The sequence below is a fragment of the Halichoeres trimaculatus genome, unplaced genomic scaffold (genome assembly GCF_033239565.1).
Source record: "Halichoeres trimaculatus isolate MK-OKI-2021-1 unplaced genomic scaffold, fHalTri1.1 fHalTri1_scaffold_16, whole genome shotgun sequence".
NCBI classification, from domain to species: domain Eukaryota; kingdom Metazoa; phylum Chordata; class Actinopteri; order Labriformes; family Labridae; genus Halichoeres; species Halichoeres trimaculatus.
This window is the reverse complement of record NW_027437194.1, coordinates 19,397,324-19,421,837: the sequence shown is the minus strand read 5'-3', so window position 1 is coordinate 19,421,837 and position 24,514 is coordinate 19,397,324. Positions and strand designations below refer to the sequence as shown.

General features: G+C 37.5%; 1 protein-coding gene across 2 annotated transcripts in view; it reads right to left on the bottom strand.

Annotated features, from left to right (window-relative positions):
- brinp1 (bone morphogenetic protein/retinoic acid inducible neural-specific 1) overlaps nt 1-24,514 on the bottom strand; it is a 278,377-nt gene that overhangs the window by 75,575 nt on the left and 178,288 nt on the right. For both annotated transcript variants that reach the window (XM_074690229.1, XM_074690227.1), the window contains exon 3: nt 13,812-14,002. In XM_074690229.1, coding sequence (XP_074546330.1) covers nt 13,812-14,002 — 191 coding nt within the window. The remainder of the gene's footprint in view (nt 1-13,811; nt 14,003-24,514) is intronic.

Genomic DNA, 24,514 nt, shown 5'->3' with positions numbered 1-24,514 from the left:
GAGCTCTCCGAGCGGTAACAGGGCCAAATATTTACGGAGTACCAGACAATCTCTCTGATTTGCATCTCATATGTTTGTTTGTTGACACACCATAACAGGCTGAGCTGCTTCCTTCTTCGATACACATCATATTTCCCCATCTCTCTTTCCTACAAGCAGAAACACACGACACAAAAAGCAAACAACTCTCGTTCCACCAGCTCACAAAACCTTGCCTTTCGAAGATTATTGCTCAAAAGGCAAACCATATGCCGGGAACTCGTTCAAGAGCATGTCACATATGCTCAGGTTTCTCCATGACGTGGATGGTTATTTGGCTCCGGGTGATGCGTCGTGAGTTGGTCACTTAACTTGTGGTGACCGTGACCAGGGGTGGGTAGCAGTCAGGGCCAATGTCTCACGCCTGGTTAGAATACGAGCAGTGAACGGGCGAAGGCCTCCATTCTGTGACGCTGCTGTGCTCTCACTCCCTCCGGGGATAGTAAAGTTACTTACACACACTTGACTTACACTACTGCACAAGAATAATGGTCCCACATTAAGCCGCTGATCTGCCCTTTTTTTTTTTTATCTCTATTGCAACTTAGTGTGGCATAAAAGAGGTCTTCCGTGCATAAATATTTTGTGGTTATTGCTGCTGGTCAGGCAAAATCATTACCTCTGAGGCTTTAAAAAATTCATCTGTGTGCACCTTCCAGTAAGTAATACATTGTGTTAGATTATTACAAGGCACCACACTGGCACGCTGCCAGAATTAATCAGCTCATGCAGAGTTTATGTGTTTACGGCTGAGAGGTATTTAAAAACAACGTACTGTTTCACCTCAAAATCACCAAGGGTTCGTGTGAAAGTGTGCAAAGGCTTCTACTGCATAAAACATGTATTTTGTCCCCTCGTGTGTGTGCGCGCATGTGTGTGTGTGTGTGTGTGTGTGCATACATATGGATGGTGAGAGATGAGAGTTATAAGTGCAAGTAGGGTTTTAAAGCAACTGCATGGCTGGGAGTGCTCCGTTTGGTGGTGTGCTACAAATGTGTGTCATTTTATGGAGAACATTAAAATATACTGCTTTGTGCTGTGCGGAGGAAAGATGCTAATGGATGCAATAGTTTACTTTCGTTGTTTTCTAATGACTTTCAGGATCCATTAAGGCCCAGACATGGCTGTAACGAGCTATGAGGTCACTGGGGTCTGGACTTCAGTCATTTTTCACAACAAGTCAGCAAAAATTGGTACCAATAGATGCCTCATGTGATACGAATGGTTTTTATTTTAAAAAGACTCATAAAGAACATTATGCCATTTTGCACCCATCATGCTACTCCTAAGTACTCAGGATTTTATGTCTTTGATATTTAGTATCTTATTATTACAGTATTTCAGCATTGGTAATTTCATTGCATTATTTTTTTTATTTATTATTATTTTTTGTATATTTTTTTATTGTTAATAATAATTTCCCTAAACATTATGAACCTCGATTGGGAAAAAGTTGCGATAGCAAGCACAGTCACAGAATAAACTTAGCACTATCTGGTTTGATAGAATGTCACCTCAGAGTTCAGGTTGGTCATCAAGAATTGGTGAAAAATGATTTTAACGAAGGCTGTAAATACGTCAATCATGACATAATTAGGATCTAAAAGTAAGACTTTGTACCTGCACAGTACCTTGTAGTTGAGCTGCTGTTCCTGCTGCTGCCTTGATGGATCATAATGACACCACTTCACTTTTTGCATTGCATAATTCACTTTATAAAGTATTTGACAGCTCAGTTGACAAGTCAAAAGAAATTTAACATCAGTGAAGTCGTCTCTGACCAACCACTTATAAGCTAAACAAATGGGGCCAGCTAATAAGAGGGGAATCAGAGTACTGCATCACACCAGTTAAGACTCACTACAGACCAGTCGATAACACTAAATTGAAAAAGTTAACTGTACCTTCTGACTCACCACTGCAGAAGACTAAGGTTTAAAAAAGTATAAAAGCAAGCATGTTGTGATCATGGACTTTATCATTTATGGACGTAGTAACACAATTCACTGTTTAGTTAATCTTGGAAATACTACTTTCACAAAACGAGCCAAGATTTAAGGGCACAACCTTGTCCACAGAGGGTGCCCAATTAAGCACAAAAGGAACTAGTTCTTCAATCACTTTCACGAGTTATACATGAATTGATATGTTCTTTTTTTTCTTTCAGCATTAACTGCCTAAAATAGGGACATAGTTTCTGTGACATCACCCATCTGTTTCTGATACAAAGTTTACCCATCGTTGTTGGGTGCCATTGGTTATGCTGAACTAGCTTAACCTAGCTTTTTTTGAGTTCGGATGAAGCAGAGAGGCTGGTCTGTAGCCTAAAATCTCCAGGAAAAATTCAAAGAAATTTGCAGTTTTATGCACATCCACTTGAAATTCTCTCAGCCACATCAAAGTCACGGGTTACATCAGTGTCTCACATACAATACCTGTAAAAAAGTGGGGAAAATGACCAAATTGGGACTTCTGGGAAGTTATATGATGTGGCATTGATTTGGTCATTTGATGTAAGTTAGTAAATGACACTGATGGATTCTGCTCACCTGTCCTTTATAAAATAACAATAAAGCCTATATCCCCCTAATATGGAGTTAAATTTACTTTGAAATACAAAAAATCACATTTAAAACAGTAATTAAGAAGGGGTTTAATTGATTTAGGACTTTTAAAACTTAATCACTTGACAGCCCTACTTGAAAGGCTTTATTTGACGACTCCACTGCGAAATCAAGATCATGGTCACTTATTCACATGATTCCTTCTCAAAAGAGGAGTAAGACAACCCCTGCCTTGGATGCAATTTGAAATGACAAAAGGAACATACTAATGCAGACAATGTTCTCTAATATTTAAGAGATCCTGAAGAATTTATACGAGTGAGAAGTCTGGAAATGAAAAATAGCTACACATCAAAATATAATCAAGTGAATACATGAATAACTTGAACTGGTTTTACATTCAGCTATAGCTATAAAGTAGTGGGTGAGAAAGTCTACAAGTCTGACTGAGGCTTCCAGACAGCTATGCTCTTGCTGCTCAATTACGCCCTGTACTTTTTATGTTGGCAGCAGAACAACTGGGCCTACAACAAAAAAGAGAAAAGTTTCAAGTATGATGTGGCAAAGGTTGTTCTGTGAGGTTTTTGTGTGAGTAGTCTTCCGCTCACCGCTCAGGGCACAGCCGGCGCTCTGCATATGAACTCTAGCCTCAGGCTTCAGTGACCACGAGTCATTTCGATAAAGTACTTCTTCCTCTCGGGTGCTGAGCACATAAGACTGTTGCTCTGCAAAGGTCTCTAATCCGGTCATATAGGTTGAGTATTCGCCAGAGAGTATGAGGGGAAATCTTCAGTGCTGAGATGCAGTCACTCCCAAATGAGAAGTCTTATTCTGTAAGTTGTTGCGGTAAAAAACAGACATTTCCCTGGAGGCGTGCAGCCTGACTTTTGTTGATCTGGTACAACATGAGCTTTACTATGAGTAAAAAAATGACAACTTCTGTAAAGTTTGTGTTTTCTTACTTGCAGACTCTATTTCTTTTTGTGCTCTCAGTCACTATTCATTCGCATTCACCTTTGTTGGACTTGTTTACGTTTTGGAAGAGTTTAAAGTGGATCTTTTTTGGTTTACAAACTCTGTACAGGGTTAAAAAAAATGTCGAGTTAATGATTTCAATGCCATGCAGCTTGCCTTTCACATTCTCTTGCCTCTGTCGACACAAATGATGTCTGGCTCCTAGCAAAAACAAACAAAATTCACAGTGAAGCAGCAGTTTTCTAACTCAAAGAGAAACTGATTTCAAGCATATGAAAAGCAGCAGTCACAGATGTGTTGTGCAAAAATGCAAATCTGTCCTTCACACCGTTCCTGATTGCAACATCTCCCCAGTATTTCCATACAACCTTGTCTGCGCTGTGCTTCTGTAGCCCTGGACACAAAGAGGCGTTCCGATTGTACTGTAAATAAACACACACCACACCTACAGTGTTGTTCTTCGCGGCTGCAGGCAAACAAAAGATGTTAAGCATCTGTGTCAACACATTTTGATGCGTTTTCCAGTTTCCGGCTTCAGAACTCTGTTCAAATTGGGAGCCTCGACTCACAGCGGTAGTGTCTTTTGTTGGGGGAAGTCAGGGATGTGTTTGTTCTGAAACTTCTAAACTTCAAGTCTCCCACGTGTATCCAGGATGCAGTCGGGTCATATGCTTGCACTTCAAAATACACATGCCTTGATGCTTCTTTAAAGCAGCCGCATAAACTCAGCTTCAGGTTACGTTCGGTAGTTAAAGTGTTCCGACAGCAGAGAGGCAGCATGTAATTGATACTTGTTTCCCCAAACATCTTATTTTCTGACGCTGTCAGTCAGTAGTGTTGGCACAGAAACTAACTGACAATCCTCCTCTGTTAAATCCTAGTCGGAAGTACGCTCACCTACATAAAAAGACACATTTGTAAACTGCTAGAGCTACAATTAACATGGCCTTCCTTCTGCAATAGAAAGAGCAAAAGTTGACTGTTCTTCCTTTTAATTCCATTGTTTAGGGCAAGTGTATTTGAAAAATTGAAGACATCTTTGTTTTGCTAAGGGTAGCTTGTAATTCCACCTTACTCAATAAAAGGTGTTGTTATAGGTTTTTTTTTTTTTTTTTTTTAGCTGGGTGTTTTTTTTTTCTCCCATAACACCTTTATTTTAGCATCAAAAGAAGCCAAGGGACAATTCAAAATATTTTGTGAATTATTTCTTTTGCAGTTTTCTGGATATTTTTTTTCACTAATTGGCTCCAAACATACCTGTGACATCTTTAAAGACTTTTGAAATCAAACCTCACCTGTCCCTAACTTGTCTTTCCATTCCTGATGATCAGTGGTAATTTTTCTGCAGCAAACATTAGCAAACTCTGCTTTTTCACCAGGAAAATGTTCTCCATTAGGGGGCGATATGGGGGAACTACGTCGGATATTTTTATGACAGGATCAGGATCTAGATTTTGTCATGATTTTTTTTTTTTTTCACAATGCTCTTGAGGCTATTTTGACATTCAAACAACATTTCCAACCCCCAACATTTCTCCAAGTTTTTGCCTTTTCTGCATCATTTCATAACTTCAATACTTACTATAACTATACTATAAAGTTATATACTATAACTTTTTAAACGCAAGAGATATGTAGATTTAATTCTTAACCCTCAAATGTTTTTTGTTGTTGTTGTTGTTATTTGTTTATTTTTTCTATGTTGTTGGAGCACTTAAACCAGAAAAAAAAATCTAAGAATTACTTCAAGCTGGACTGATAACCCAATCAGGTCTAACTAATTTCAATATATTTTCAATGAGATTTAGCAACTCAAAAAGTGCTCTACCAAACAGCTGAGCAGCAAGTTAGAGGCCTAACTTTATCAAAGACTGCATCCTCTGATGTGTTTTTCTGAATTTGAGATGTTACTAGATACACTTTGTTTTGACACATAATTTAGAACATAATTTATTTCAGTGCCATAATTAATACATTGTATAATGTGAGCTTGGAGGATTACTACTGCTGAAAGTCTTCCTCGACTCTGCTCTTTTCCTTTCCCCTTGCCAAATTGTTCAAGTTGCTTTAATTTAACAATCTCTTCAATGTGCCCTGTGGCGATATATTGATTTTGTTTAAATTTAATGCAGCTCATTACTTGTATCCTCAAGGCCAAACAAATGTGTTGACTGCACTTCCTTCACACTGGGCTGTATTTTGAATAAATTAAATAAAGCAAGTCTTACATAAGTGTTTTCTACGCGCTCACAAACACATTCTTCTTGGTATTTGCGGCTGCACAGAAGTTGGGTTGCAACCATCAAACGCTGAACAAGAGATTACTGTAAAAAAAAAAAAAAAAAAAAAAGGAGCAGCGCTGTATTGTGTCACTTGTAGGATCCCATCTGTTTGCTGTACTTCCTCAAAAAGGTTGGGCCTTCATGCACCTCAACTGCCTAATACCTTTTTTTTTTAATCAGCCATATTCAGTGAAGGCTTTTCTAACTTACTTTGTGTGATATGTATAAACACTCAAGTTTTCATCTGTTTGAGCCACTTCCAGGGAACTATGTGTATAAACTACACTGCTTGCATTGGATAACAGCGGACAATTGAGTGGACTATGAGTGATGTTTTCAAAACCTACTGCTTAAATTTTGTGGCATTTAAAAGTCATGACAAAATACATTTTGGAATTTAAAAAAAATGACTTTAATCATCAAATGAACAAAATCATAGTGATGGAAAAGTAGATTTGACGTACATTCAAGGGGGTTGATGCAAATTTGCAGTTGATCTGTGTTTGGTACCAGCTGAATCTGCCAGTATTTAAAATTTGCCTTAAATTAATTGCCTTCTACACAGCCTAAGCTATTAATAGAAGGAGCTAACCCAAGATCACTAAACAATCTTAATAGAGATGAGTCATGATTTTTAAATATTCAAATAATCCTTTAATAATATGAAAAATAAATAGTTCATGTAACTATTGTCTATCTGGAAACGTTTTTCAAGTGTTTTTTCTTCTATTCAGTGACAGTCTGAACATCAGTGTGATCACTGATGATTTAAGTAAGACACTTGGATTTAAAGGTAGTGCTTATGGAGATTTGTGTCAGTGTTATGTTGAGGGGTTGAATTGAAAGCATTTTGGAATGATTTTTTTTTTTTTAAATAAATATATTTACTGTAGGATTAATAATTTGAATAATAAGTCTAAAATAATACACTCATGTGTGAAAGTAACTGGCATACTGTTTCCCACAATGCACAGCGCCAACACTGTTTGTGTAAGCAGGTGGCAGGTTTTGGTGAATTACCGCCATCTACTGAAATTAATCAGAATGAAAACTACAATACAACAACACTGTCCGTGAGGTAGAAGTAAACTGATGCAAAAACACTGTTAAATCCTGTCTTTCCTATTCTTTCAAGAGGTGTTTACCCCTACAAATTCATTATAGTCCATGTATACCACTAATTCACTTTTTTTAAAAACAGTAAGTGAATTATATGGAAGTAGATTTTCTACCAGCTGCAGAAAAAAAAGTAAATCCCTTCCAAAATTTATTTTTAATAATTTATTTAACTTTTGGTGTAATGTGATGATTTTTGAATCATATATGATATATATGCTTAAAAATCATATAAAAATTTTCTGCTGTGAAATTATTGAAATGTATTTTCAGTTTGTTTGTTTTTTATTATAAAAATAGGACCCATATCTGTTCATTCCTTTTTTCCTAAATGGGTGTAAAATTAATCTTAAACCGATGCCAATAATGAAATCACTGAAAACAAAACAAAAACACTACCATAAAAGAACTCCTCTCTGAAATCAAATTACTATTTCCTGCCCTTGCTCAAGTTTATTAATATTAATTTAACTTTAATTTAACTTATCTGTTATTGTATTGTTCCAGCATCCTTGGTTTATTTTGTACATTTATAATTGGGGCAAAAAAAGCCTTCAGCTGAAAACCAGAGTAGTATAGTACAAAACAGACTCAAAAGCACAGTCATACTACATATTACATACTGCATTCACATGTAGGAGGCAGTTTGGAAAACAGCCATGATCTTAATTTTCAGCAAATTTTCAGGTATGTGCTCATCCAAGAGGCTGAGCCATCTTTCATTTTCTTCCCTTCCCATCTTGAACCATCTTTGGGACAAAAATAACCTCCTACCTGACATAACAATAGTTTAGTGATGACACAGTGAAACCATTTGATTCACTTAAGAGGAAGAAGCCTCTAATGGGGCTCTCCGGACTCCACCACTCGTCCTCACATTCCTTCCAGAGGGAGAATTCACTTCTCTCCTCTCTCAGGTGTACCGTGCCTCAAAAGAGCAGAAAATGATGGTAGCTAAAGTGGGAATTAGCCCCTTCTTCGCACTCAATCACTACAGTCTAGTGTGCACATTTATTGGTTCATATAACAGTGTCTGTAATGGGCAATCTTGAGATTGAGAAAAGAAGGTACTGACCCATAACTTCAAACAAAATGGCCTCAAGGTTAAAGATAATAAGGTGATAACTTAGACATGGAGAAGAGGAGGGGGGTTGAAAACAAAGGTAATGACAGGCATGAAATGTAAAAAATAAAAAGGAGAATTAAATGGGATTGTAACATGATGAGATTAGGAAGGATTCTGTGGTGGAAATTGATATTGTGAGCAGCTCTCCAGTTTAAACCACATGGTGCATCGGTGGCAGTAATCTTCCTAGCTTAGCCACACTTAATTACATTCAACCCACTTATTATATTTCAGCCCAATATTGTATTTCCAATTTCCAAAATGAAAGTCCCAGCATGAACTATCATGCAGAATGGTGTGTGTGATATTGCAGCTAACCCTTCACACCTGATATCCCTCCTGCACCGTTTGGCTAAATTATTAAAGCCCAGTGTTTGACATTAAGTGGACTGCAATATCCTGCAATAAAAGAAGTTTCCTGCTGGATTTCGTTTTTCTGCAAACTTCCTCATGAGCTGAAGTCACGAAAAAAGATGAAGAATGGGAAACTTTCTCTTTTCTTTAAACAGAAAGTTCTAAAAATAGATCCCCACCAGCGCTGGAAAATGTTCATAAACACAAGCACTTCAATTAAAACAAATAAACATGTGTTAACCTCAATGGTGTAAGTGTGCCAACTCTGTGTTACAATAACAAGAGCTAAGTATCATGAATATTTCTCAAAGGCAATTTGATTGTGAGATTACAAAGCGACAAACCTCCTTTTTACACAACTGGAGCGACATCTTGGCAATGTTTCATGCATACAATTACATAATACAGGGTTTGGGGAAAAGCAGTGGATTATCTCACTAATTATATCTTCGAAATGCAATTGGCAAAGTAATCATTGCTAGCTGCCGTCATGCGTCCCACGGAGCTGGAGATAAGATTAGAGAACTCAAGGAGGAGTGGTTTATATTTAGGTTTGGACAGCAGGGGAACTTAACTTTCATTTTGGGAATCACATCCACAATCTATCTGCTTATTCCTCTTTCTGCAGGAATAGAATAGGGTTTTTAAAAGTTCAGCATATGCAGCAGGGGGTTCTGAAAACATAAAGAATATTGTGTCTGTGATGGAAATAACATTTCTATAAGCGCTTGTTGAAGGAAGTGCTTAACATGCTAAGTGTTCTGTTCCTTTGCCTTAAGACACACCGCCTCTAGATAAATCTGGGCTATACACATGATTATCATCCTCCCACGATTACCTGAGAGGTCCATGAGCTCAAGTGCTTATGAAAACAATTATCTTAGTTAAATTTGGCATGTACTGTACCCTGAAATGCAATTACCATATGTATGACTGTAATGGCGTGGGGGTGACAAGTGAATGAAATTGGAGCTGTGTTGATAGATCTTTGGGTGTTTCAGAAGATAAATGCAAATGTGCTACATCTCGTGAGAGAGAAAGAACACATGGAACTGAGAGCTGAAACTATTAATTATATCACGTTTGTGTTTGTGAGAATTGTCGTTTGGGGTCAACACTGAATTCATGCTGATTGGTGGTTGACAGGAGGTCAAGTGCGCACAGAAATGATGACAGTACAATTGTTAAAAACCTAAACCAAAAATCCTGATCCTTCTTTTTGTTCTCAGTATTGCTCTAGTTGTGTGACTGTGTATTCACTTTTGTGATATTGTCACTGATTGCAATACAATTTCTTAAAATGAAGGAGGAACAATTTATATGCCTTTACATCAGCACTGCAGGTATTCAAGGGTATCCACAGTGTCAATTACGAGTGAAAAAGAACATTCTGGAAAGGAGAGGTACATGAGATTTTTCAGCCCATTGCTCTTCTGGCTTCATCCTGGTGTTTTATCCAAAATTGTCACCAATCAAGATTCACCACAAAGAGACTCAAGACCTCTGGTCTGAGAACCTGTGACCCATGCAGTAGTGTTGAAACCTGCAGTTCATCAAGTGTCCACTAGAGGCTGGCTTCAAAAACACCAGTAAAAAGATTAACACCAGGCCAAAAGAGCAGTTTTTTTTTAAAGCAATAACAAACATGTTTACAGTCTGGTTATTACTGGAAAATAAATAAAAGTGGTTTTCTCACCTCTCTTTTTTCATAACTTAGTTCTTAGTCAATATATCTTATGAATGGCTGACTTGATCGACAAGCACGCACTCAGCCACCATTAGTGAAGAGGCTAAAGGCTGGCCTCTTCACCTCATCCACAAACATTGAATAAACCAGGTTGAGTTCAGCATTTTCATTATGGCATCCGCCAACAATTGGTTTCAAAACTTTGTGCTGAGAACTGCGGGTGACCTCACTGTGAATACGTCCATCTATTATACGGTCAAGGCTGAAGACATGCTTAAAAACCGAATCCTGCACACTTGTCACCACAGAGCATTGTTATGTCCCAGGAAGATGTGCTTCTTCTGGTATCTCAATCAAGGACTTAGTAACAGAGAATCAAAACACGCCTCTTGCAAATTGAGAGAGTAGAGGTGAGATATAAAGTGATTTTGTAATGAGAGCATTAGTCGTGCACCGTTAAGCACCTCTCTTGAAATCTTAGCTACAAGTATGATATGAGAGAACCAAAACATGCTTACGCCTCATTCTGACAGCACACTTAACCCTGTTTGTGACCAATAGCCTTCACTAAATAGAGCCAACTGATTGCCTCTGCTGAGGATTCATGCTTATAAATTCATGGTGATTCATGGTATAAACATCATACGAACACGATATCCTGCAGTGCTCTCATGTGCCAGGGTCAAATATATGCCAGTTTATTTCACAGCTCTTTTTGTGATAGTAACAGAACTGTGTATGTGTAAATATGTGTTGTGTGTTAGTATTTTGATGTGCAGCCCCTCCTTCCTGTGGATTTCTCTCTCCTTTTGTATTGTACCCCTGCGGGAGAAGAGCTGGAGCGAGCTGCAATATTTACACGGAGGTTCTGTCTGTCTGTGTCTGTGCCAGAATAAACCAAGGTGAGGAAACAAAGGGGATCCAAAGGGGGTGCAGCAGCATCATTATTTCCAATCACAATACAATGCAGGGGTCCCATGGTTGCTCATATCAGCTCACCTCGACTTCGACCTGAACTCATGTTTTGGGGCTGGCAGGACAAATTCCAGGTGAAAGAATTTGGTTGCATGCATTCAAGTTCAGCTGTAATTAATCTTTTTAAAGCTCCTGTGAGGAACTTTCAGTTTGTGCCAACTATGGCGCCCCCAAAAGCAGTACAAACATCACCCTGCTTCCATTTTGAATTATAATTATAATTATATGCATAAATTTAAACAATTTATTTATAATCAGAACAAGTTGAAAAATTATCACAGGAGCTTTAAAAATATATAAATGTATGTTAAACCTGTACAATATTGCAGTGTTAGTAGTTAAATATGATACAATTATTGGAAACAGAAAAATGTAGTTTTTTTGTTTTTTTGATGCATTTCAGAGTGTGTGAAGTGATATTGATAAGTTTGAGTTTAGATAGTTTAATGATGTCACACTACGTTTTATCATTTCCTTCAGCTTTAATGTGTCCACAGAAGAGAAGAAACTATTGACTCTGAAGGTAAGATGATGTGACACATAATTCTGTCCCTCTCTTGGAGAAAAACACACCGGATAAAAGAGATATTCGACCTCTGTTTGGTCACATTGGATTTGACCTTCCAAACCACTAAAGCTTGACTGATTAACTGCCATAACTGGAAATAATCTACATGTATATATTAACTGTTAATTTTGTTACTTTTTCAAAAACACTTGTTTTATGACCATAGTAATACTTAATTTCCCTTCACAAACAAGCTAATAAATACAAGTTTTCACTTTGAAAATGATTTAAATCTCAGAGCTGTGTGGCCTGAGGCTAAACGTTAGCACACTGCTCTTTCATTAAAGCTCTACTTTAGCTCTGCTTTATGGATGCGAGCACTGCTCTGGCATGGATATGTCTCATTAAAATGGTTTAGTAAGTCGACTTGTCTTTCACCGTGGTCATTTAAAACGAGGCCTAATCTTGCTTTAGAGGAAAGTCATTTGGTGTGTGAACATTTCTCCTGTCTGCTTTGTCCTGCCCTCTTGTGATGTAGCTGCAGTTTTGCTGTAGGGGAGTTTTTCAGCACCCTGGAGAACAACTTGACCCCAAACTGCTTCACTGAGCTGTTTTGACATTGTTGCAAACAGGCAGATGAATAATCCCGGGCATGGTGGTGTTGTACTCTCAAAGTATATCATGTGGCAAGCCATTGAAAAGGATGAGTTTTTTTTTTTATCATGAACATAATTTAATGATTTATTTAGCTGTTGGAGACTTGTTTGGAAGTCTAGCGTGCAAACTTGTGCTAATTTCATCATCTACATTTAGCTCTGATCAGAGTGACACAGAAACAGGGATCTCAGCTTCTTGTACGCTGTACACACACACAATACACACAATCCTTTATTGGACACTGACACTGGTTAGAGCAATCATCTGATCTCCAACAGCCATACCATCTCCAGCATTGATCAGCAAACAGCAAATTAGCCAATGCGCACACTAGCTTTAACAACAAACCTGCTGACTTTCCAATTTGTAGAAAACCATGTAAGGTTAATATGTTCTAGATAGTATTTGCATGTAAGCATATTAGCAAGTTAGCATATTAGCATAGTGCTAGCATGATGCTAGTGCTAGCATAAGCATGACGCTAGTGGTAGTGAGTTAGCATAGTTTTAGCAGAGTGCTAGTGGTAGCATAGCGCTGGCATTAGCATGTTGCTGGCATCAGCATTAAAACTCATAACATAATTATTTGTAAGTTGCTGGTTTTACTAAAAAAGAAACAACACAGCTTGAAACAAACAAGTAGCAACCTCCGGCTATGAAAAATAATGTCTACTACATCAACTGGGAAGTGCTTAACATCACAGTTCATCACATTTTCACTAAAGACAGGCTCCTGGAGTACCCAAAACCATGTACACACCAAAAAAGATGATTTTTACAGCGAAACCAAACATGTTTACAGCTTGGTTAAAAAAATAATAATAGCCAAAATTGTTATGGGTGATTTTTCCTTTTTTATATATCTACAATTTAAATATAAAGATTACAAGGTTGCCCAAAAGAAGAACAGCTCAGCTGATTGACAGGTGGGAACTCACTTCCAATATGGCTACTGCAGACGATTTGCTTTAAAACGTCTTGTCAGAAACAGACGGGTGACATCATAGATACTTCATCCATATTTTCAACAGTTTATGAAAACAAACTTTCCAATTGCTTACAGTCGCTGCGGACAACCTTAGTTGTCTGAGTCATTGCTAGAGCTAAATACCAAACTTTATCATGTATGGCTATGGCACTTACTGCTAGTAAAATGTGCATTAAGAAAAATCTGATTTCAAACTCTTTATATTAGTTTATTTTTTTCTGATTATAAAAAGTCTTCCTGCTCAAATTTCAAGCATGGCAGGAAGAAATCTCAGATAATGAGATTTGCCATGTTTAAAGGTTTAACACACCTTGTATCTTTTATGTTGGACCCCACATGGTTGCAGAAAAATTTCTCATCCAAGTGTTATCTGCAGCCCAAGATACTCTGTTTCAGAGAGGAATGACTCACATTTTTATGACTAAGTGCTTCTTTTCCGATGAGGCATTTCAGAAAAATACAAACCCTGTGTGAGCAGCATTAAAAACAGCGTGTAAAAACTTGTGGATGTGAGCAAATAAAACTAATGGCCCTTCCTTACCTCCCAGGGTGGCTGAGATGAGAATGTGGGTTCCATATTTCTTAATGATGGTGTCGATGAACTGCTGAGTTGTTGGTCTGCGGCCCAGCAAGCGGACGCTGCGCTGGAACTCAGGCATGAGCGGGACCGGGTTCCGGATCAGGTCCCTTCTCTCGATTGCTGTGTTCCTCACCTTCCAACGTGCAAATTCCCTGAACACAAAAAAGCCACAGAAACATCATCATCAGACCAGAATGACTTAATATACTGTACAATCACAGCTAATTAGCAGTAATTCAAATCTGGTAACATTTCTGTGAGTCAAAATCCATCCGCGGTAAGACACATTTAGCAGAGCAAAGAGACGTGTCAGACAATTAAAAGTGGGGAATTTTTAATAATTAATGAATCACTGGGGAGCTCCTTACTCAGAAACTTTACATTAAAGCCAAGAAAAAGCATAACACATCTTAGATGAGTTTGATGTTTTGGATGTGAAGTAGAAGTATGCTATCATGTTTAAAGTGTCTCTTTTCTTTTGATTGCACTAAGAACATTTTCTAATTTAAATCACACATTTTTCTTTGTAATGTTTGAACTTGAAAGTATTTGAAAAAGCTATACCAAAACTAAAAACTATAAAAGAGCGACATCGACCAGGGTTTCAACTTTCCAAAGTGCACGTCACTTTAGTGCCCCTCTTTCAGGACGCAGTTAAAAATATACCTAACAGCATGAATATCAAAAAGATGCAGTGAAATATCTGTTCATGATGTTCGCTTCAGTACCCGCTGAGACACTTTCAGAAAACATTTCTACAGAGAGACCGATGCATTTCTGTTTTAACCCTGCCTAGGGATAAAATAGACCAATTTTCCTGCAGCCGTCAAAAATCAGAAGAAGACATTCTTATTTGGACAGCATCTGATAATATCCTGTGACTTCCTGTAAACACAGCTGCATGCAAATGTAGTTTTATAAATACAATCTGGCGTAAGATTTCAAGCATTCTTTTTTTTTTTCTTTCCACTGTTTTTCCATCATCTGTTCCCCCCGTCAGCCACAGAACAACTTCCACATCTATCATCTATCACAAGGCTTGTTGAGCAGAGGTGTTAATAATAGAGGCGCATTAGAAGTGACGTGCACATGATCACTCTTGAACTTAAAGGTGTGACTTTGCATGTGCTGATAGACAGTCTAACTGGAGCTGGAGCATCATTCTCATAACGCTAGGATGAGTGTAAAACCTTAAAAAAGAAAAGACAAAATGTAATTACCTAATCACAGACTGATAGTTTTAAATGCATTTTCTCAGAATTAGATTTAGTCTAAATTAGATATATTAGCTGATGCAGACTTAGGAATATAAATGAATATAAATGATGGGATCAATTCCAGTAAGCGTCTGACTTCAGTGAAACAAAGCTCTGTTGATAGCGCTGGAAACAAAAGGCTTGAACTTCTAAATCATATAATCTCTAAAGCCCGCTGTGACTGGAATATGAGTTCTGTTGAATTGATTCATATGAAACCCAGGTAAATATAACAACATCGCACACACTGCAGTCAGCTTCACTTCAGCTCTTACAAAGTACTCTTACAAAGTACTCTTAATGAGTATAAACAAATTTGAGAGAATCAAGTTTGATGAAGTAACTGTGAAGTAATGTCACAAGATAAAAGTGGTGAGACATTACATTATGCCTTGATCTCATGACATAATAACTTTAATCTCATAAAATAACAACATCAAATTAGTCAAATCTGCAGAAGACGAGAACAGCCATGGATATTCACTGTTTTCTTATGTTAACAAATAATGTGTTTTGGTTATTTTGATATAACAGATTGTTCCCTTATGATAACAAATTAATTGATATTATATTAAATCAATTAATATACATTAATATTAATGTACTATTCTTGATTTCAACCTACAAAAGCTGCCACAAACAGCTTTCAGCCAGTGGCTGTAGTTGCACTTTGTTTACTTACTGGGTTGATTTAGGGGCTACTGGTTAGCAGATGAGAGGCTGATAAACTCCTATATATCTGGCTGCTTTAGCTATGCTAAGGTAACATAACTGGCTAACGTTAACTTTGCAATGATATTTAAAACATAATTAAACTTTTTTTTTTAATTCAATAAAACCATTTTTGTTTTTTGTTTTTTTAAAATAAAGAAAAAAATAGTTATCACAAAACAAACCTTTGTCATGTCAGGATAACAAAATAATAAAATTACCACTTAAGCCTCAAAAAATGACTACTTTGATCTTGTGACCATTTTTATCAAAGCTCACACAAAAAGTTAGTTAGCTCAAAGTTCAGTTCACACCAATTAAAATGAACTAGTTCACGTTCATTTTTTCACCACAAGCCATCTATGTTTTAATCCCTTTCCCTCAAGCCAGTTTCCAATAAAAATGAATCCCTGTATGCCGTTATCTCCCATTAGCCTCTGTGTTTTTCTGTTCAAAAAACTCCAGAAAATGTTTAAGCAACCACCGGTCTCATATTCACTGCTACTGCTAACAGTATCGTGTAAACTGTCAGAAGGATTAGCCATGCTGAATGCACGAAGAGTGACAACACAGTGCTCAGCATCTCTCAGCACCTTTCAACACCTCCTTGGACTGTGTCCGTTCACTGCCCCATGAGTGACCTTCGCTCACGTTCCCATTCATGAGTTATAAACTGAGCCATTCAGTTCAAATGAGCGTGTTCAACGAGCTGGCTCATTTCACTCATTTGCACACAACCCTGCTCAACATTACGACTTTAATCACATGACTTATTGACCTTGTTATCATAACAACACAAATTACATCTAAGAAATTACACTGATTTCATAACATTACAACCTTAATCTCATAACAATACAATCTTTATCACAGTTTAGACAGTATTTACATTGCAACTTTAATCCAATTAAAATTCCTGTAATAATATCATAACACTCCAACTTTAATCTTTTTATGCAGAGACTTCAGTCTCATAAAATCATGACTTTAGTTTCAGAACATAACTACTTTAATCTTGTAACAATGCAAATTCATCCTCATAACTTTTCAACTTATTACTCAAGACTTTTTGCTAATATTTACGTACAATCACAGCTTTAATCTTGTAAAATTGACATATTTTTTTATAACATCATGACCTTAATCTTGTAACAATAAGACTTCAATCTTGAATAATGTTTAGTCTGTTTTCCTGATTCCTGTCATATTAAACCCATGTTCTTTTTGCAACTCTGTTATATTTCTGTTGTCCCTCAACTCCTTGTTTTTTCTTTTAAAGTCTCTTTTTATCTTTGCTATTTCCCTCTCGCTTCTTTTTTCCTTTTTTTACCCACAGTAAAGAGACCGACAGCAGAATGATCAAAGCTAAGTCCTTCTAAGTCTGTAATAAGAGCCACTTCTCTAGTGGTTCTTATTTCAACAGTCTGCTCCAAAGAAAGAGCAGACCACTGAAAAGCTGTAATTTTCCTTTCACATCAATTGTGAAATAATCATATTGTATCATATTGTATCATTGTTCCAGAGTTTTTTATGTTATAACCTGAAAACTTTCACTCTTAACACATGAAATGTTTCAAGTGACATGAAAGGAGCTGATCTGAGGCAAGGGAGGATTTCTGTGGTTAAAAATGATTATGTTGACACTCTCCTTCATACTGTCAGTTGAAGACGTGTTCATTTATGCAACTTTAAAATGCAAGAACTGGAGCAGTGAAGTCAGCCTCAAACACAACATGCACAAGCTTTTCTCCAAACATGGTGCAGCGGAGGGAAATTACTCAAAATACCCTAGAGCATTGGAAAGGTTTGCTCAAAGATTGTTTTATGGCCTAAAAGTGCCATTATCACCACATATAAAGTGATTATTTCGTTTAAATTGTAAGAAATGCAGATAGAAGCTGCAGCTTACTGCCTTTATAACAGCTTCATCCTCTTAAGTCTTTTCCTTTACAGCCCTCCAGGGCTCCTCATAATGATTTAGTCATGAATAGGTGGGCCCCTTCAAATTGATCTCCGGTTACTTCTTTAGAATTCCTCTGACACGTAGTCAGTGATGTGTCAGTCTGCCTGAGCGCGGCTTGATGGCAGCACTTTTTAATGCTCTATTCAGCACTCTAGATTAGCATTTAAAGTTGAATTTTCTTTCTGCCATTGCACAGTTACGCAATCGCCAACATCTCAGAGGTAATATCTTGACAAGTCACTTTACGAAGAGGTTATTTTACACATTGAGCACAATCAAAGGGCAGTTAGACCTGAACTTGTAGTATCAGAATGAGTGAATGCTTTTACAAGTGAGTGGGACTGCCTGCTTTTTCCATTCTCTGCCTCATAATGTACATAATCTTTTTTTCTCAACCAGATATTCAATAGATGCTTTGTGACAGATTTGCAGAATCAAACTTTGGAGAACTTTGCAACCTGCAAAGACACAAGTTTTCATCAAGCAGGCCTTTCTCTGTCCGCTACCTAGTACATGCTGATTCAGCTCCCACAGAAGAGGTACATGTTTCTGATATTTGAATCACAACATTCAAGCCGGAAGAGCTTGCGAAAGACTTTCAGATTTGCAGCCATGTACAAAAAAAAAACGTCTCCCTCCCTCATGCTTTGCCCAGCACTCTCACTTTAAAAACCCTCCCTCTCTCCCATATCCAATCACTTCCACTGAATTCTCCTCATGGCTCCTTCACTACCAATTATTATATAAAACTTTATATGGCAACCATACGTACTCGGGCCCTCGTGCCCCAGATTAAGCATGCCAGCAGATGGAACCTGCGACATGATTCAGTGCTTTACTCCACCGCTCCAAGACCAGTTTAATGACCTATCAGAGGAAGTTAAGAGGAGATAAATGGCATCGCAGCTACAAAGGAAGGGAATGAGAGCATAGGTGATTATTGCTTTATGGTGTTCAAGTAACTGGTGTGGGAGAGCCAGCACATTACATTTGCCTGTGTGGGGGATGTGTCTGTGACCTACAGACAATACATGATACATGATGCAGAGGCAGAAAGCGATGAATAAATACCTCACACATGTATAAAGACGTCCTAAAAATAGCATACTGTATATTCTGAGGAAAGGGTGCTTACGACTTGTGGGTCATTGAGTATGGTTTTTATGTAAGGAGAGAGCAGCCTCTTCCGTAGGGTTTGAAACACTGATATGGTGAGCAGGATCCTGATTATATATTATATATTATTCCAATCATAAAGCAGCTGTCTCTTTGGTATGTCTTTTATTTTAAGATGCTGGTGAGGAGGATCTGTTTTAAGTGGACTGCCTCGCCACCTTCTGGCCCAGAGTCTCACGCACACTGTCATTAAGATGTGACTTTTGACAAGGCGTGTTTGTTTTGGAATTAAATAGAGTGCGGATCCAAAAAAAATCTTTGTTCAAGATAACTTTTTACTGGATACAAAGTGCCAAGGTAAGGTATTTATCAGCACAGTTATGTAGGGAGATGGTTTGACACATCACAACAAGCAAATGTAGCTGGCTATATGTAGCGCTGCTGGCAGACTGGCGTGCTTAGACATGTCCGTAATGTGTAATGCTAGTGAATCCTGGTGATGTCCTGCCAGTCTTCTACCAAGCAGAGCTAACGTAACCTCACTCTTCATTTTAATGATAGACTCTCAAGTTTGTACAGATCAGTGCAGTATAACTACTGCATGTGGGTTGGATTAAAAACATTATTACAAACAGTTTAGCCCCCATCTTAGCCTTTAGCTTGTGTTGTATCACTCTCCCATTTAGCTTTTTTATGCTCTTCTGTCCTTTTTCTGTCCGGTCCTGCCAGACCGGTTCAGGAAGATAAGAGGCAGTATTATGAAATAACCTGTAACCTGAAATATTGGCACTGATAATCTCATTTTGAAATGCGGATTATGATCAGGCATATATTTAGAAGGGAGACTTTTGCAAGATCACTCAGAGCCTTTTTCACATGAATTCAACATGGCTTTTTTGTTTGTTTGTTTTAGGTTAAATTGTTAGAGTTGGTTGTTAGAGTTGGTTGTTAAAACATGTGCGTTATACCTGTACCTTCCTTTTTGTTAGTGTTTTTATCCCCAGACCTCACTTGTATGTATTTGTTTGTTTGGGGGTTTACTTGGTTTGTTTAAAAAAAAATAATTATATATATATATATATATATATATATATATATATATATATATATATATACAAAGTTATATCCAAACATGGATATAAAGTGACAATTTTGGATGCCAGACCAAAATTGCCAAAAATGTGAAAGTCTAAATATTCCAATGTTGCAGAAATCCCTTTGTCTGTCTGCCAAACGCTCAAAATGGTCTGTTCAAAAATATAGCACGAGATCTTCATGAGTTCTTATGAAGACTTGCTAAAATTATGATGTCATCATACAAGGATCTCCAAACTGGTTCATGACACACTGAGGGAGCGGACCTCCAACACAAAAGTCTGCCCATCGGTCTGCCTTCTACCGGCCTCCAGAGGGCTGGCCAATCAGAGGGAAGGACTGCTGAAATATAAGCTTTCTAAAAGACCGGTGAGAGAAAAAATATTTTTGAGCTGTAACTCATGCAAAGCTACAACCAGGGCACCAGAGGTATGGCATAGAAGCAAGAAAAAGTAATTAAACATTAAGTAAGTTCTCATGTTCCTTTGGCGACACCAATCCCCTCATTTACATTATTCCTCATGTGTATTAATTCGTTTCTCATAAACTCCAATTATTGCTATTTAATAAACAACACTAAAGCATTTTGACAAGTGATTTGTTTTATGATGATTTTCTTTTTTCCTGAAATGTTTTTTTTTTTTTTAGCTCATTTATCCCAAGGTGCCTTCAAGAACTTTAGACGGTTATCTGATACTATAAGGGATGGATAAGGTTTATTTATGTGAACATAGGTAATAGATGGAAACAAATGACTGCAATCAAACAGCTAACTCTCTCATCTTCTATGAATCAAAACAAGGTTATTTTTTCACGAGAGCTCATTTGCACTAACAAGCTTAAGATACCTCAAGCATATGTGCTTTCATTTAAAGCCTTGATTCTGAAAACATTGCATTGGCGTGATGTTTTGGAGAACGCATACAATAAAATGCGATATCACCATGTGAAAATAAAAGCTCTGGAAAACTCGAGGTAACCTTGTCAAAGTCAACACCTAAGTAATAAAGCAAGTAAACATGGCTTTGATTTGCTTCGGAAACAGTGATGTGAAGTGAGTACAGTCCCTGTGATACAGTCTGTGCCTCTTGGAGCCAAATTACAGAGGATGCTCATGAACACACTTGAAAGTTATCTTTTGAGGATGCAAAATGCAACATGAAACTCAGCTGGCAGGAGGAAAACAAATTAAAAATTAAACAGAATGCATTAACACATTTCTGCCTGTGTCGAGATTTTAATACTTTTTGGATTAATTGATGTTTACAAGGGGCGTAAAGATTCACACTTCGCATCAGTGCGTCGACTGGAAATGATGCCAAATCAGCTGCATCAATCTGCAAAAAGAAATAAACAGGATGAATTACTGTGATTTCAGTAATGATCGACTTTATAATGATATGAAAGAGACTAATTACTTTTTCTAAAAAAAAAAGAGATCTTGCTTAATACCAAAGATCAGAATTATACAGCTAAAAACTAAAGTTGTAACCCATAAGAATTTCATGAAAACATTTTTTTAACTATTGATGCAGTCTTTTAGTGAACAATCATTTAATGAGTTTAAATCATATAAAATTCTCTATTTCCAATTATAAATAATGATTAATGTAGTGTTCAAAGTATTCAGCAGTTGATCTGTGTATGTAATCCAAAGCTGCAGTTTTTCTCACTCATATGACCCACACTACCAATCGTTAATCCACCTGACAATGTAAGCAGCAGCACTTTGCTGTATTCCCGCTAACTGCACACTTCTTACTGACACCTCTTCACATTAAAAGCCACTGGGAATTATCAGCAGCTCTTATTGTGAAATGGTCCTGAGTTGCAAGACTGTCACAATAAAAGCCACTTAGTCAAAGCGAGCCCCAACTCTTTCTTCCTTTTTTTTTTTCCTTCTTAGATAGATACATTTTAGCCAGCCTAAGGATTCTGGGACCTGTAGTATTTAACCACTCTAGCTGCTGACACATGTAGAGACAGAGGCTTTATTTGAATAAGGGATGGGAATTGATACGATTTTGTCAATACCGATGCCCTTATTGATTCTGCTTATCGATCTGATTCTGTATCGATTCCCTTACTAATTCCTGTTGTGAATTTTCTTGGTAGTAGCTTTACAGGTTTTCTGTGTCAGCAACATTTAATTGAGTTTATACTGTAAGTGAATAAGAAATAATTGGTCCCTGAGTCTGGATATTGCTGGGCATAATTATACAGAAACAGGTAAAAATTGCACACAATGTGACGTTGATGTACTGTGTTATGATAAATGAATAATTCAAGTTGGCCACCTAGTGTCTTAAAGTGGTTATAGCAATGGTTTAAGTTGTTTGGAAGCTTTCCATAGTTATGAAGTCACCCATGAGACTTTCAATTGCCTGTTAGCTTTTGAAATTTGAAATTATCAGTATTTTTTACAGCGAGCTGAAACCAAATGACAGCAGGCGCCATGTTGAAAATGCTGACTCAGCCCATTTCTCATCAACCTTAAAACTGGTGAAGAGGTGGAGCTAAGGCAGTTTTTTGTCATTATTCATTAGTTATGTTAAATTTGCACTTTTTTACTTCAGTCACAGTTTTCATGTCCAGTTCATTTTTCAGTCACATCTTTTGTTTCAGTTAACTTCTCTACCTGCTGTGGTGTTACCCACCTTTGTGATTCTGATCCCAGTCCCTCATTGTTTCCACTTGTGCCTAATAACTGCACAGGTAGTGATTGTTTCTTCCATTCTCCTGTGATTCTTTGTCATTCATGTGCTGTCCACCTTTCATTCCTTGTAAGCCTTTTGAAGAGTTTGCTTTTGATTTTTTTTTCCAGCTAGATACTGTATGTCTTAACTGTCAGTTTGCTCATTTAGTTTTTTTTAAAGTGGTTATCGATTTTTTTTCTTTGAATTCTCCAGCTTAAGCTGTAATTTTTGTTGTTACTTAGTCCTTTTTTCCCAATGTTCAGGTTTTGAATTTGTAATGATACTCCTGAAAATGAACAGTCTATTTCTATCTTACATCCTGAAAGAAGGGTATCTGGGTCTTTCTTGTCATCCTGCTCACTTTTAGCCTCCTTGCAAACAGTAATTGCCAATCTGTCAGTTGACTTGGCTCAGTTCCTATTGTAACACTTTGACCTTTACGAATGTTATACAATGTGTGGTAAACTTTAATAAATAAAAAGTCACGTGGCTTTTGCATTGAATTTTTTTTTGTGTGTGTGTGTTGAATTGTGGGACTCCAATTATTACACTCTGGCTTAAGGCTTTTTGTCAAATCCATGCATGTGTATATGTTTGCCAAATACTCAAAGGTGAAACAAAGGGAAGAGCTCTCCTTTTAAATATGCTAACTCTGATATCAATGAATGTTTTTATCATGCCCAAAACAAACAGACAAAAAAGCATTTATGATATATTTCTGAGTATGTTTTGTTTGTGCATTTTCTAACCTCTCTGGAGCAGCAATCACAATTAAAACCCATATCTACATGGCTATAAAAGTATTTCAGTGTGGGGGTGGGGGGCATCCACACCTATTATTGAGAATAAAGTGGCATCAGAATCTCTAAAAATCTCTTTTGTGAAACTGACTTGATATGAAAAAAAGTTGTAGATATCTGTGGGCATAAATCTGCTCATAGCAGTACACATATCCTGTATCGTCTGACAGCTAACTTCTCTTTTTGCACATTTTATAAGATGTAATGAATATAAATAACGATGATTGACGCTCAACACAATGTGCAAAACAAATATCTTAGTTCTTTCAAGTGTGTCCATGGCATGTCACAACACCTCCCAGCCTGCATGTTGTCTGCTTCAATTAGCATCGGGCTCTGTATCGACATTCAGCAAATATTCCCCTGAGCTCTGACAGGGGCAGGAAACGGCCATCATACAGTGTGTCACCACAGGCACTTTGTTGAGCCCAGATTAAAAACCTTGAGAGAGCATGACAGACATTCAGAGGGGAAGTGTGGCGGCTGTGTGGAGGAAAATCTCTCATTAATTGAGCGGGAATCTGGCTCGACAAGACCTGAACCCAGACAACATGTTTGTGGGCGCCTCATAAATGGCATCCAGAAGCAATAAAAGCAGGAGTGACAGTAATATACAGGACTTGTCATGCTTGCTTCTTGTTTAACTCTGCCCTCCTAACATTGGAAGGCTCAACAGTCAAACACAACATGGGAATATGCTGTTCTGTTACATCTTGACCTTTGTCAGTTCGCGCTGTTGAAAAAAAGAAGACATGAATACGTGACGAAAAAAAAAAAACCCTGAACCATTTTCTCTCCACTCCAGGCACAAACAACCATTTATGATGAAACAAAGCAAATAAAAATGTAACACCTCGCTATAAAACATGTAAGTGTTATCAAAACAGCCTGGCTTCATTTGAAGCAGACGAGGCGTCGTCATAAAGGGCAACGGTGTGGCACTCGGCGTATTACAGGGAAGATTTAAAGGATGCACCTGTGATAGAAAGAGGGGAAAAGCAGTGAAAGAACAAAGAGAGCCAAAATA